Raw genomic sequence first — 15,883 nt, forward strand, 5'->3', positions numbered from 1 at the left:
AATAATAGCATGGGTTGATAATTTCACACATACTGAAAATACCACTAATTGTATGTACAAAACGATTGATAATCCTCTTACCTGCTTATTAAATTTAAGTTTCAGATTTTACTTTAACATGTTTTTCAGTTGGAAATCCACTGAAAAAGGTATCATTTAAGATTCTATGAAGATCTTGTAGCTTTCCATGTGTTTGGCAGGGTACTGTTCAGTTATGTTGACTTTTAAATTTTTGTATCAGTGATGAATACCCATTTCCTCTAGAGAGCCAAGCTCTTGCTGTGTTTACAAAATTTGAACAGGTGCCCCATCTCCTGGTGAATCTTTCATTCACCTGAAATACTCTGATCAATACAATTTGTCATCAAGTGTTCTCACATAACTGGTGCAGATGATTTATTGGAAAAGTTCCTCACACCCCTTTCAAACATCTTAAGATTTTCTGGCAGTATTGGTCATACATTTCTTTTCATATGTATTTCCCTTCTTTGAACACCTTGTACACTCCAATGTAATTGGTGTTAATAAATTATCATTATGATTTCGAGTGTAGAGCTTCGGAATTTCAACTTTTACTTATCATCTTTGATGTCAATGAGTTGACCAGAACTTTAGGCATAAAGCAGAAGATTTAGTGTTAAGTGTCAAGGCTTCTTTCTTGTCACTAATAATATCTTCTGTATGAGTTTGATGCACAATTGTATTTTTCTGTTGCTGCTACATCTGACTTAGAAAAAATTCTTACACCTGATAATGGATAAGTTCTTTCACATCTTTCATCATTTCATGTTTGTCCATCAAAATCCTGAATTTTGCTCACAAAATTGTCACCAGGATGTTATTACAGCATAGTCATCATCAGTTTCTTCCTTTTAACTGTCATTATTGAAGTTATTATTGCTTTCAACTCTTGTTATGAAGTTGTTCAGCATATATAAATTTACTTGATCCATGCTTCACTTGAGAAATAGAAGAATTCAACTGTGAATGAGGGAATCTTGGGTTTCAGCTATTCGATAATTTAATTTTGGATGTTACTTCAATAATCCAAAGAATATTCAAATTTGACATCATTCATGTGACCAACATGATCTGAGAGCTCTCTAACGTTTTTTCCCTCTTACTTGAATGACTCACCCATCTTCTCTTTGTTGCAACCAACAAGATCCAATAATGAGTTTGGAAGAACATCATTGGATTTCAAACCTACAACCATATGTTAGGAAGTTAATATCTTATTCCCATCATGTATTCAACCCAGTGATACATTCTTGAGTGAAAGTGTGCACCCAAAGGATATTTCTCATCCCATGCTTCAATGTAAATGTAATGAACAGTCTTTATTCCATCAATATAAGAACAAACATCTAAAGACTACATTTTACATTATTACTTTGTAACACAATTTCTCTGATGTACATCAGTATTACATCCAACATTAGTAGAATGGTTTCAGCTCCTTACTTCCTATGAGATGATCAACACAAATATGTTCTGAACTGGCTTGGGTTTAAAATATAGTTCTTTTAAATAAATGAATACATCTATAAAAACAAAATAGGGGAAACCTGTAGTGGTAACATAATCAGTATATTTAGTAGGTGGTTATTTTGCTGCATATTGTATTTTTGGTGTATATTTACTGAACATAAAATGCTTTCATTAGAGTAGGTTACAGTAAAATAAGTTTGAATATGCATGTGACAACCACACTAGATAATAGTCGTGGTTGAACTTAATGTACAAGAACTACATTTTGACACTGGCATTTTGTACATAGTGTGATGCTACCAGAAACTGATTGCTCTTTGGAAGAATATTTAACAGCTCGTTTTGACAGAAGTAAATTCACACGCTCATTTCGTAAAGATATGGTCAGTTCTGGTGTTTAGAATTTTAAAGATGTGAAAATCCTTTGTGCTTAATGGATGAACTTCAAAATCAAGATATATCCAGAAAAACTCTTAAAAGTCATGCTCTGTTAAAAGGTGAGAACCATGAATTAAAAGATTGAGGCCAAGAATGATACAAGTCACATGTACACAAATTACTTCCATGTAATATCCATTTAATGTTGCATACCTCAAGCGACTGGAAAATAAATAGGTATTAACAGTATTCCAAAATAAAAAGATAATTGTAATTAATGATTTTTTTACAATTAGTCCACATTTGTGAATTCTTTGGCTAGATATCGACTTGACCTCTACTTTGTTGATTTTGCCATGTATAATACTGGCAAGGTAGTAACTGCTTTTATTTGAAATGTTGTTTCTATATATGTAAGTAAAACTACATGTCAAACAAATACAACATACTTTTAGAAGATGTTCTATGTAATAATTTTATGATGTTTAATGATGTATCAGTACTAACCAATTTAATTTACTACATTTCTTTTCATTTTACAGGTCTGTCATCACTTTGAATCACCCAGCGATTAATCTGAAAGCATCTTTGGTGTTACGAGACTTATAAGAATACAGCATAAAAATCAAAAAGCATGCTCCTCTTTCAAACTCTTCAGAGGTCCTGTCATAAATACTGTTATAGAAGTTGGCATATAGTTTAACGTCAAATATTTGTTTGTGTAAGAAGTGTTATTAATTTAAAATTTGGTTTCAGTAATTATATTCTCGATGAACATCAGTATAACAGTCATAAGTTTATTTTTGTGCCTTGGTGTTATACAAGTCCAAAGCTTATTTTTTAATACATTAGGCGGAATGAACCTTATAGTAGCTCCAGTAATTACACCCATAAATATTTCATTTCCACTAGATGGAGCTGTGGCCCTAGGTGCATTCAGAGTTGCTATTGTAAGTACGAATAGATATAGCAGAAAAATTTATTGTTTTAACTTTCACTTTTTTCATTTTACTTGAAAAATAACAATATCCATGCTATATTTTGAGTCATTTTTATTTATTTATATTTGAGGTCAATTATATAGGCCTGCAGATAAACAATAAATCATCTGAACATATTTGGCCTAAAGAAACTTTTAATGATGAGTTTAGCAAATACCCACGTATGAAGACTCATTTAACTCTGTGGTTTTCCCATGTGAGACGTACTAGAAGTACAATACTCCACAAGCAGGTTTTCTACAACTTACATGTAGTAGTAGTTGGTTTTACACTATTCGCCATATACGTCTTGCCTCTGACAGACTGAAATTATTGTTTCTGTTCACAGTTTACAAATGATATGGCTATTTGGAAGAGTTTCCCCAATTCAACAACAGATACATGCAACCTAACAACCTTTGTTATATTAATAAAAATAATTCTGCAATAAATGGATAATAAACATCAATGCATACAATTCACCTTGTACTTTTAAACCAGATGTATGTACTTTTAAACAAGCAGAAGTAAACTAAAGCTATACACAGATGGAACCTTATTCCAGGTAGAAACATCAGCCAAAATTAATTTGGTCACAACATGCAAAGGAAAAGATATAGCAAAGAGCATATTATTTAGGAATCTGGTTTGCAATAATGAGGGGTATCCTCAGAAAACACACTCAAAATATATGAAACTTACATATGACCAATTATCAAATGCACTTGTCCAGTAAGGCCAGGTGGCTGAAAAATATAAATATCTAAATTACAAAAGCTTCATAACTACATATTGATTAAGGTATATGGAGTATCACAATCGGTGAACCCAATTTTCCTATATAACTAATAAAATACCCTGATTTCGTCAGATTTCCAACTAACTTGCTTGAATATTTTAATAAAAATGAAGTGCCAAGTAACTTGTGCAGTTTATATCATGCATTGAACCTAGTCCTAAGTATTTTTCATTTTCAATATTAATATTAATTTTAAAAGGCCACATAGTATGCAAACTGTTTTTTTAATATACAAATTTAATTTTATTTAAGAAGAGTTTTTCTGTATAAAAGTAAGATTACTTATGTATGTTCATGTGCAAAAGGAAAACTGTATTATGGGCACCCAAACACTAAGAGAAACTTAATATGCATTTGTAGACATGGCAGAAAAGAATCTGTTAAAGAAAACATAAACTGACAGTTGCAAGAGAGCAAATTTTAACCTTGTGTTTGAAAGTAGACTGTGTTATCCATACCTTATTAAACAACATTCTATTCAATTCTAGTACTAAGATTTGATAATTAGTGATAAAAATTGCTTAAGCTACAAATGTGTTTTTTTCTCTCTATTTTTTTCTTACATTTTGCTTATTTTGGATCTCAAATCATAGACACAGAAAAGTGGCATTTTAGATTTCCAAATAGATTAATGAAGAAGAATGTAAATAAAATATATATATAGTTTACTTGGCTTCTGATGTAAAATATTCATACACTAAGATTGTAAAGATTTGTTCAGGATGTGGATTTAGTTTTCAATACTGAGATATTCTTTGTACTTGATGGAAAATGGATTAATTTGAAAAGAGACCAAAACAAACTGGAATCCAACCATGCTAACCAAAGTTTGTTATCTCCTAACAAGTGAAGAAAATTTATGAAAAGATCATTAGCAAAAGCTGTTCACTTGTCCCAGGCAAATGTATGCAAAAATATCAAGACGGATCTTCATCTAGAAATGAGACTAGCAGATGATGGTCCACCAGTATAAAGTTTCTAGTTATATCTTCCATTTAACCAATGTGTGCCTTAAGCAGCTGTAGAATGAACAGGTATTCATGCTACTCTGTATGAAAATATACCAGTCAAGTTACAGGATGCAGTGTTTATGGCTATCTGTTGAAACGTCTTCTGACAAACTGTCATCCTCATATACCAAATAATTTAAAGCCTTAAGCCAGGACCTGTTTTTTATTTGAAACTACACATCCAGATATAGCGTGGGCAACCTATATACAGTTACACCATTCATGGAAGAAATCCAGTAGTAACAAAGTGGAAAACCTGTTTAGTACATAGGTAGGACAACAACAAGTTAACCACATTCAAGATCTACTTCGGTAGTGTTTAATGGCCTAGTAGTTAGCATACTAGGACTGTGGATCCAGGGATTTATGCTTCATGATCTGTCACCACAAAAATAACTTGGAGTTGTGAATGTACTATGAGAGTGACAAATCCCACTATCCAATTAGACAACAGTAATCCAAAAAACTTCCATTGGTGGACTTTTGCCTTTCTTATCGCATATCGGTTCAAAACTAGGAACAGCTGTGCACTGATAAGCCTTTGTATAACTTTTCATGAAATTCTGAACAGAACAGAACTGTTGTCACAAATATTAACCTGCCTAAACTAAAAGCAAAGGAAACACCTAATGTCTTTCATATATTACATCTCATCTCTTCACTTTCCCTAACTCTAAAAGACAAAGTCTAGTCATAAAAAATTCAAAACCTTTACACCAATTATGCATAAATAATTTCTTAAATATGCTTCTGAAGACAATATACAGCAGAGTGCATAGCCAGGACAGGCAAGCAATAAATATTAAATTGAAAAGTACAGTGTAAAATAACCTAATTCCTGTGTAATGCATAAATAGTTTATACCACCAAACACAGAAAAAAACATTTAAATATTAATGAACATATAATTTATAAATGCTTCTTACAGTAAAGAGACATTGATTTAATACAGAATAAGATACAGTATCACTTCTAATACCGATCTTACAGTTTAACACCGATTGTTACTTAGGCATATTCATGTACAAGTACCTCTGTGCATAAAACTTCACTTAATAAATAGATAAGCATTTTATTGAATTAAGGATAAAGTGAGACAATGCCCTTTAGCAGAATTAATTTTAGTGAAATATTTCAATAATGAATACTTTGGACATTGCATGAATAACTCCACGAAGAATAATAAAATATAAGAAAAACAATTTTTATTTTTGCAGTGAGTAGTCATTAATAATTTTTCATACACTACAAAATTCTCTTCAGCACACAACATACAAATGAATACACAAGTAAACCTTTTAAAAAATCAATATATATGAAAATTTACCCTTTTAATAAAAACAGTAGTTAGTAAATGTGCAAATTACAACACAAACTAATAACATAACACAAATGAGATCTAATAAAGTTTAACTCAAAATCATGAAAATACATAGGAAAAAGCCATTCACTGTAAATTTCAAGAGAAATAAATACTTTTTTGCATGAAAACAAAAATAAGCCTTTAATATGATAGTAGTTATGATTTAAAATCAACATAATATACACTTTAATTAAAATAACAGTTATAGAAACATAAATGTTATATACAAATAATATTAAACAATTATTCAAAATTGGTAGTGTTTTATAATGAAAGAAGTGATTGAAATGGAGTTTGTTTGTGCTTGTTTGCAATCTCTCAAAACTTACACAAAGTACAAACCTTCTAAGAACAATTAAAAAAACCATGCAACAAATGAACCCAATTCGAGTGACAACTTTAAAAATAAAGTCAAGCAACATGTTATCTTTAATAAACATCTACCTATTAAAGTAATACTCAGTTTTTGTTTGTCCTGAAAGTGTGTGTGTACTTCATTTCAACAGGGGTAAACAAAAGGTATATGTAAGTATATTTTACTGAACATTTTGTACAACATTATTAACAGCTTACAACTTTTTTTCAAAAAGGTCAAACATTAGGTTCTAAAATGACATTATTAGCTTATTTATTGATAATATTTATAAAGGTTTAACTACTGTCAGTCCAAAGACAAGAGGGCTTGCAGATTTCAGTGTCTACAGTTAGAAATATTTTGTATTATTCTAAAAATGTTATATTTAAAGAAGTACTATTACAATATAGTAGTTTAACCATAAACGTTCTGAATTCTCTGCTAACGTGATATATGCTTGCAGCATCCAACATACTGCCCAGTGACTTATGGTAACCATGTCAATGACAACTGATGCTCCTGCTGGCTATGTCTTTGTCATTTTACCCTTCACTACTTTGTCATTTATGAGCTAATAGACTTGACCCTCTTCCAAAATTGTAAAGTACTCACAGACAGAATACATCTGAAATGAAACTTTTCAATTAATATCCACACAAGCTGAATAAATATTTGTGCTGTCCATTAGAGTATACATCAAGAAACACTCAGACCAGTGCATGCTAAATACAATATTCTATAGTCAACACTGGCTTATATAGACACAAAATAATGTGTAATAAAAATATTTGCCAACTAACAATGTTTTTAAAAATATGAATTAAGATAAGCTTTCTTCAGTATTTATTTTTCTGTAACACTAATTCCAAAACTGTTACACAATGGTCAAACACCAGTACATCCCGACCTCTCCAACCATATGAATACCAACCCCATTCCCAAAACAGTTTAAATACGAAGCATAAGTAATTGCTGCTGAAAATATACGTATTTACATGCATCAACAAAACTAACCCTTAACACTTGTTATGAGCTCAGGGAATAAAACCTACTGTAATTTTTACTGTAAAGTTAACTTATTTGTTTATTAATACAGTGTTATAATAATTTAAATCTCACTTTTATTTTGTTCATTTTGTATTTCAGAAAGCTATACTGGCCAGTATTTTTCCAAAAATTGTGGCTCCTGTACTTGGTAGAAAGAAGAGAGAAATTCCAAGGACTTGGCCTCAAAGTACTGAATTTACTGATGATTTATTTCTTACGCAGGAAGAGAAAGGATGTTTCCTGAAGCTTATCTGTGGTTTCATCTTTCCAAATCATAAAGAAAAAACAGAAAAAAATGAAAATATTTTTCTTGTGTTATTAGGGTACTTTTTTATCTTTTTTTTTCTATCTCCCCTCCTTACGACAATTTTTATTTCTAACACTTAAATTGTGAGCCAATTGTACAGAAATTTTAATGGCTGTTTTGGTTATCACATTATCTGGCAAATGATAAAAACCACTGCATTTGTCTTTTGCATTCATTGGTTTACATCCTACAGAGGATTATTTATATTAAAATGTGTTCTTCACTCTGCTCGCATCAAGATTTGATGTAAAGTCATTTGCCTATATAAGACCTTTTTTCACTATTAAACTAGTCAATATACACTTTGCAAATGTCCATAAGTCATGTTTACTCTATTCCAAGTTGTAAGTACAAGGTCTGAACTTGCAATGTTTGCAAGTAATGCAAATACTGTCCATGCAGTTATGACAGAGCTCCTATCACAGTTAATGCAATCCAAAAAAAAGGTCATCTAAAAGGCTATAATCCAGTCAAAATAGGACAAAAAATGCAAAACAGTATAAATAATAAAAACAAAACCCTTTGTTCATTTTATTGCAACCTCTTTCATTGTCATTTGATTAATCAGATTTCAACCAGCAAAACTAGCAAGAAATAATTGAAGTTGTTTGTGTTACGTGCACATATTGCAAACCAAGGTCATGAGCAAAAGTAGTCAATTTGGAAGCTTCATTGCATTTTTTTCAAAGTTTTTGTAAAGTTTGTCACCAAAAACTTGTCTAATAGGTTTTAGCTTCTTCACAATTGCTATCAAAACATGACTGTCTGTATGATCAACTTATGATTTTAGGGTTAATAAGTAAAGCACAGTTTAAAATTATCATCATTAATTGATGACAGTGACTAATAAAGAGTTAAATGTATAAATGTATTTTCTAGACTATCTTTATCATAATTTTCAGAAATTTGGAAGGTTAAGGTAGATTAATCTAAAAAAATAAAACAGTTTTGCAGCTAATTATCATTTTGTGTTTTCTGCACAATTTCTGCTAGAGTGCTGAAATCACAATCTGAATCCCCATTGTATCAAAAATGCTCACTTTTGAGCTGTTGGGGCTTTATAATGCAGAGTCAATCCCACTATTCATTGGTAGAAGAGTAGCCCAAGAGTTGGCAATGGGTGGTGAGAACTAGCTACTTTCCTTCTTGTCTTACCCTACTAAATTATGAATGGCTAGCAAAGATAGCCGTTGTGTAACTTTGCACGAAATTAAACAAACAAACAAACAGGCTGGAATCTATTTTCTTGTATGTATTTCAGTTAATCATCTTTTTCTTTCCCTAAATATGGCTACCTTGTGGCACAGCAGGATGTAATTGTCCCCAGAGCCTGACCTGCCTCTAAACATCCCTGCTCATACAATAATACTCAGTACCATATCCCAGGTGCAGATAGTCTAGTTGCTTTACACCATAAAACACCAAACCAAATCCCAGGGCTTCAATGGCCTACTCTGATTAAAAAACAAATAAAAACATTGAGGTCTTAGACTGATCAGTAAGAAATCCTAAAATAACCACAAGGAATACCCCTGGGACTTTGAAAATTATGCTCTTCAACATTTTAAACCACCATACAGTACGAGAGAGCTTGCTCTTTATATATGCTGAGAAATAACCTATGATTTTTGATAATATTGTTTCTGTGCCAATCAGAAATATGACTTACAATTTCAGAAACTACACTGCTGCCCAAAATCTTAAGGCCAATGAACATAAAGAAAAAAAATATGCATTTTACGTTGATAGACTCAACCACTTATTTGAGTAGAGCTTCGAGAGATGAAAATAAGAAAAGGGAAAATAAAAATAAAACACTTTTTTAGTATTTAACATGGAAAATGTGAACACTATGAAATTAGCCTAAATACTAGCTGGTCAAAAGTTTAAGACCATACCAAAACGAAGTCCTAAACAGGGTAGGAAATGCCCAACAAGTGGTCTCAATAGTGAGTTGCACGGCCGTCATTTCAAATAACCATAAACATTCGCTTTGGCATGGTCGATAAGCGTTTGCAGAAGGCTGGCTGGAATGTTATTCCAAGTGTTGAAGATGGCTTTACGAAGATCATGCACTGTTTGGAAATGAAATTCATTTCTATAGATTTCCCTTGCCATCCACCCCCCCAAACATTTTTGATGGCGAACATGCTGGATGGTCCAAAAGAATCACATTATTTGCCATGAAAAAGCCCTTTGTCCTGCAGGCATTGTGGATTGCAGTGTTGTGTGGAAATGACTGGATCTTTCAGCAGGACAAGCAAGGGCCTTCAGTCAATAAGGGTGCTCTCTTCAACATGTCAGTGTAGCCAGCTGCTGTTTGATGCTTAGATAAAACCTGAAGCTCCATTGTTCCATGGAAGGAGAAAGCACCCCAGATCATGATGGAAGCTCCTCCACTGTATCTTGTAGAAAATGTCTCTTGGTGGGATATCCTTATCATGCCAGTAACATTGGAAACCATCTAGTCATCTAGGTTAAATTTTTTCTCATCAAAGAACAAAACCTTCGTCCACTTTTCTACATCCCATGTTTGGTGCTTCTCAGCAAAGTGTAAGCGAGTTGTTTCATGGTGTGGAAAGAAGCGTGGCCTTTGAAGACGTTTATGGTTTATAAAGCCTTTCTCTCATGGATGCTGTCTTATTGTTCTCGAGCTGCATTCTGAGTCTGTAAGGGTCTTAATCTGGTTCAACAATCAGCTGGTGTCTTGCTGGACAACCCATCGAATCCTTCTGCTCAATGCCGGCGAAATTTTCTTGGGCCGACTGCTTGAAATTCTCATTCTGTATCCCTCACGGTCTTTTAAGAAATTTGCAACAGCAGTATTACTATATTACTATGCCCAATCTCACCAGCAATGGCACATTGAGAGAGACCTTGCTTTTACAGCTCTACAATTCTGCTACCTACAAACTCTGTCAACGTTTTAGCCTTTGCAATGTTTTTTACCCGATGTAACACGGGATATGTCAGTGGGAGATGTTGACAGTGTGAAGGCTGGAACACACGACTAAATTTCGTGTTTACCAATTAATGCTTCATTTTAGTATGGTCTTAAACTTTTGACCAGCTAGTATTTAGGCTAATTTCATAGTGTTCACATTTTCCCTATTAAATGCTAAAGTTTTTTTGTTTTTTTTTTCCCTTTTCTTATTTTCATCTTTCAAAGCTCTACTCAAACAAGTGGTTGAGTCTAACAATGCAAAATGCATATTATTTCTTTATGTTTGTTAGCCTTAAGATTTTGGCCAGCAGTGTTATCAATACATGAGGGTTTACACTCGTAACTGGGTATATAATTTACTAAATTGGCTGTTTCGGACAAGTTTATTTAGTCAGACCTTAGTTAACCATTTTAAGTTACTCATTATTAACTGTATTCATTGAATAAATGGTGCTTTTAAATTACAGTTTAAATTCATTTCTGTTGTTTATTTGGTTAAAAAATAGTTTAACTATAAGCTTTTGTTTTTATAACTGCTTTCAAATACGAATCCTCAGGTGATTAAGAGCTGTTATTGAAGATGTAAATTAAAGTTATGAACAATTTTTACTTATTGAGCATTATTATTTGGATTTTTGATTAATGAAATAATATGAGAATAGTATGCATTATCTTATTTCTGTCAAACATGCAACTAAAATACTCCATTGTAATACTTTTTAAAATTATATTTAAGAATGTAGAGCACCAGTGTGATGTGTTTGCTAGAAATTTTACAAAGTGTTAAAGAGAGATTTAGCTTGATCACTGTTTGTGGTTTCTATTTGTTAAGAAAACATTGCTTATTTGTTGAACTTTATAATGTAAACCCATCAACCTTTTAAAAGTTTTCTTTTCTGTTCAGGTCAACTGATAAACCTGCAAATGCTACAGATTTATCAGGTTTTTTATCTGTTAAAGTGGTAGTTGCAGGCTACAAGACAAATATGACATCAGTGTGCAAAGAAAGATCCCGTGACTGTGAATACAACAATGAAAGAGGAAACAAACGACATGGAATACTGCACAGCTTTGATCCAAAAATAAAAAATCAGTCATTTTTTACTCCGTCATTTATTGTAAAGTTAAAAAAAGCATTCTAGAGTTAGTTATGGTACTACTTTACAAAACACATAAATTGCTTACCTAAGGATGTTTTTATTGTGTTTATTTTTTGAATTTCACGTATAGCTATCTGTGCTAGTCATCCCTAATTTAGCAGTGTAAGACTAGAGAGAAGGCAGCTAGTTGTCACCACCCACCACCAACTCTTGGGCTACTCTTTTTACCAACAAACAGTGGGATTGACCATCACATTATAATGCCCCTACGGCTAAAAGGGTAAGCATGTTTTGTGAGACAGGGATTTGAACCCACGACCCTCAAATTATGAGTCTAATGCCTTAACCCCCCTGACCATGCTGGGCCCACTTCTGTTGTGTACAGCAAGTATGCAGTATATAACACGTTTTAGAGCAGTATTTCCATAAAATTTGAGTTCTGTTTTATCAAACTTACTTGTAAAGAATTTGTTATAAATCATTTAAATGCAAAAAAAATACACAGTGTATAAATTTTAGAAACCAGTAAGACTACTAAATAGTAGCAACATGTACAAACCCTTTTCTATTCCTTTAATGTGATGTGATCTACCAAGGGCATTACCACTACTTTAAAGTAGGTAGATAAATATAAGCAGAAGATTAAATAATAAATTACAATTAAATTGAATACTTTGTGATAGTAATAGTCACAGTTTAAATCTTGAGTTCAATATTTATTAATTAAAAATTTATAGCCCTTAACAAAAATCACCACAGAGGGGTATCAGTAGCCAAATAACTGATAAATTTAAGACAATCAACCATTTTTTGTTCTTACAAGATTTAAATAAAACAATGCAAATGTCTTTACTAAGGTAAGGAAACAAATAATGAACACAGTACTCCAAACATGACATAATCAGTGACCTATATAATGAACTTATAACCACTTTAAACTTGTATTCAATATTTCTATATGTATAAAAATCTTATTTGCTATAGCACTAGCAACAGAACATTGCATGGATGGCTTAAGGGACTGATCAACCATTCACCAAGAAACCTTTCTTTAATAACATTTTTTAGGTTATTCCCATCCAAATTATAATTCAAATTATGATAACCCACATGCACTACATTCAAATTATTATAATTGAAACCCACCTGCCATTTATGCACCCAGGTCACTAAATTATATAAATCCTTTTAATAAAGCAGGATCCTTCTCTTCATAACAAGCAACACTGAATATCTCAATATCATTAGCAAATTTAAGCAATTTATTGACCATTTCTTCATTTATGTCATTGATATAAATCGAAAAGAGCAATGGTCTTGAAGCTGAGCCCTGATATATCCCATTTCTGACATTAATCCAGATTGACTAAATTACATTTATAATAACCCTTTTCTTTCTTCCATCCAGTCACTCTTTTATCCGATTAATTAACTTATCCAACATACCTATAGAGATAATTGTTTACAAACTCTTTATGTGGCATTTTGTCAAATGCTTTCAAGAACTACTGATACACCAAATATACACCCTTATCCTCATTTACATAAACAGTGAACTTTTCAAAGAATTTTTAAAACACAAAAATTATACTCCAGTGTATCACAATCAATGGCTCTTCACTCATAGTTTATTTGAAGTATTGTGTTTAAAAATTAGCAAGCCAAAGTGGACATTATATGCACATTTTAAACTGGCATGTGTCGCAGTAACTATTTTTTATCTTTTTACTACAGGGGAAGAGAGAAATTATACAGATTTTATTGAAACTAAACATGAAAACATTATAAGACAATGCTTTGGTTAAATATTGTAAGAACTATATAAACATTTGTAAAAGGTGAGTTACTAAATCGAATCAAGAAATTCTACCTGCTTAGCTGGCAAGAATCAAGTTTGTTAAATTTTACTTAATAATTTGTAAAACATTTCAATAAGACAAAGGTTCAGATATTTATTGTGAAAGACTTCGAATCACAGTCACACCAAACATGCTCCCCCTTTCAGCCATGATAGCGTTATAATGTGACATCAATTCCACTGTTCGTTGGTAAAAAAATAGCCCAAGAATTAACTGTGGGTGGTGATGACTAGCTGCCTTCCCTATAGTCTTAAACTGCTAAATTAGGGACGGCTAGTGCAGATAGCCCTTGGGTAGCTTTGCACAAAATTAAAAAACAAACAAACAATTCACAAACTTGGGGATTGAGAAGTTAAAATTTACAATGAAGTAGAAAAGAATGGCTGATGCATTTTCTTGATACATGATTATAAATCCATTTGTAGGCATGGTAAGGATATTAAAAAGGAGTTTTAAATACTTGTTTAACATAGTTTGTGTTTCTTTAATATTTTTGTTTGCATTTTATTAATTACACAATTGAGATCATTCTAAATATTGTCATTCTAAATTATTTTGTTGAGAACCTTTTCATCATTGTATTTCTAATTACTTTTTCGTTTGTCTTAATAAATAATGCATTTTGGTGTTTTCATCATTCCAGAATTGGTGTCTTTATAGTGTAATTATAGTAACAGTAATAAGACTACTTTTATGCTAAAAACATCAAATTCCACGAAAAATGAAAAGAATAAATAAATTTATCTGCAATTTTTCGTCAAATCACTGTCTTATAAATCAGTAATCACAAAGTACACATGTATATACCAAATGTTTTCAAAATCGTGGCTGATTATTGTTTTAACTATATTGAGCGTATTTAGGTGGATAATCAGACGAAAAGTTTTTGTAATGACTAACACACTGCAGATAAGATACAAAGGTTTACTTCCTTTAACGGTGAATGCAAAATCTTTCCACTCTGGCTTAAAATTTCTGTTTCCGTCTTCATATCTCCGCCTCTTAGAATCTGAGGACGCTATCTTCCTTCACAAAATTTTCACAGACACTTCTAAAAAAAATTGAAGTGAAAAGAAACAATAAGATGCAACGCAACCAAACTCTACAGCACCCAATATCACACTAACACTCCACTATTTTCACTGCCCACAACACAACCAAAATCACGCAATCGCAAGCCACACCCACTAAAACTAATATTACCAGCACCGTCTTGTGCGATTATTGATTCTTCAGCACAATTCCTCTGTAATCCTTGCTGATCCGAAATTTCTTTAATCCCTGACTCAGATCTAGTATTAAAATTAGGATATAAATTCTTAAATCTATTTACTCACCATAAACATTAAACTTATTCGGTTTATACCTGGTAAATAATTATAAAGTTTAATTTTTTTATTTACCTTCTATTATATTAATTGTGACGCAAAAAGGAGCTCAACCAGCATATTTACGCGAGACACACATATGTCAAAGAGCCGCGGTTTGGCCATCTTTGCAATACAGTATTCCCTCGCTATTCGCGGGGGTTACATTCTTAACCCCCGCGAATAGCGAAAAACCGCGAATATTAAATGCAGTTTTAAAACTTCTATGTATGAGATTATATACGGTACTAAATGCTTCCCAGACACTCTTACTCATTAATACAGTAATAATGTAGTAATATTGCATGCAGTCGTGTATTTCACTTATGTAGTAATGATAATGTAAACACATTTTAATTTTGTACTGCAACAATATTTTTAATCAAAAAGAAACGTAAGTACAGGAGGACAGTAACACCGCATAGTATAGTTACCCATACTGTATTACTGTACCGTAAAGTCATTTTCTATGCGTACAACACATGTATTAGAATTGACAGAAAGTGTAACAAATTTAAAGGCAAACTTAGACAGATAAATACAGTACGCACAGATCAGGTAATAATAATACAGTACAGTACAATTCAGTAATAATATGCAATTAAAAACAATATTAATACACGGTCACAAAAATATGCACTGTACATACAGTGTATGCATTTATAAAAAAAATACGTACTGTATTGCAATAATAATTGAAAAAAAATTTTTCGTTTTTATGACGTTATGACGCTAGCCCGGTATACCGGCATACGATGCGATAGGGTTAAGAGCCTAACCCGCGAATATGCGGGGCCGCGAATAGGTGAGGGTATACTGTATACATATCTAGGCTATTTATATTATAGATTTTCATGAACAACTGATATTGTGTGAAACAGCG

At 32.2% G+C, this 15,883-nt stretch overlaps 1 protein-coding gene and 1 long non-coding RNA gene across 3 annotated transcripts; one reads left to right on the forward strand and one right to left on the reverse strand.

Moving 5' to 3' along the window:
• Positions 1 to 532: 532 nt before the first annotated feature.
• On the forward strand, positions 533 to 14,796 carry LOC143229169 (uncharacterized). Of its 2 annotated transcripts, none has more exons than XR_013015709.1 (3): positions 533 to 1,988; positions 2,412 to 2,590; positions 7,523 to 14,796. XR_013015709.1 is itself a non-coding variant. In XM_076461084.1 (3 exons), the coding sequence occupies exons 1-3, from the start codon at positions 2,640 to 2,642 to the stop codon at positions 11,814 to 11,816; spliced, it is 642 nt and encodes a 213-aa protein (XP_076317199.1). In that variant the 5' UTR covers positions 2,602 to 2,639; the 3' UTR covers positions 11,817 to 14,796. The 2 variants fall into 2 exon arrangements, 1 of the variants encoding a protein (XP_076317199.1); XM_076461084.1 differs by lacking the exons at positions 533 to 1,988; positions 2,412 to 2,590 and adding an exon at positions 2,602 to 2,819 and having other exon boundaries at positions 7,523 to 7,746; positions 11,579 to 14,796.
• On the reverse strand, positions 5,848 to 7,684 carry LOC143229170 (uncharacterized). Its single transcript, XR_013015710.1, has 2 exons — positions 7,496 to 7,684; positions 5,848 to 7,001 (listed from the first exon to the last, which is right to left on the reverse strand). It is a non-coding gene; the product is annotated as an uncharacterized LOC143229170 (long non-coding RNA).
• Positions 14,797 to 15,883: the final 1,087 nt, after the last annotated feature.

Source organism: Tachypleus tridentatus, chromosome 10 (assembly GCF_004210375.1).
Source record: "Tachypleus tridentatus isolate NWPU-2018 chromosome 10, ASM421037v1, whole genome shotgun sequence".
In the NCBI taxonomy this organism is placed as follows: domain Eukaryota; kingdom Metazoa; phylum Arthropoda; class Merostomata; order Xiphosura; family Limulidae; genus Tachypleus; species Tachypleus tridentatus.

Bases quoted from the DNA above. Each gene is read 5' to 3' on its own strand.
- LOC143229169 (XM_076461084.1), top strand. From the start codon at position 2,640: ATGAACATCAGTATAACAGTCATAAGTTTATTTTTGTGCCTTGGTGTT. The intron at 2,820-7,522 runs GTAAGTACGAAT...TTTGTATTTCAG, and splicing joins GTGCATTCAGAGTTGCTATT to AAAGCTATACTGGCCAGTAT. The intron at 7,747-11,578 runs GTACTTTTTTAT...TTTTCTGTTCAG, and splicing joins ATTTTTCTTGTGTTATTAGG to GTCAACTGATAAACCTGCAA.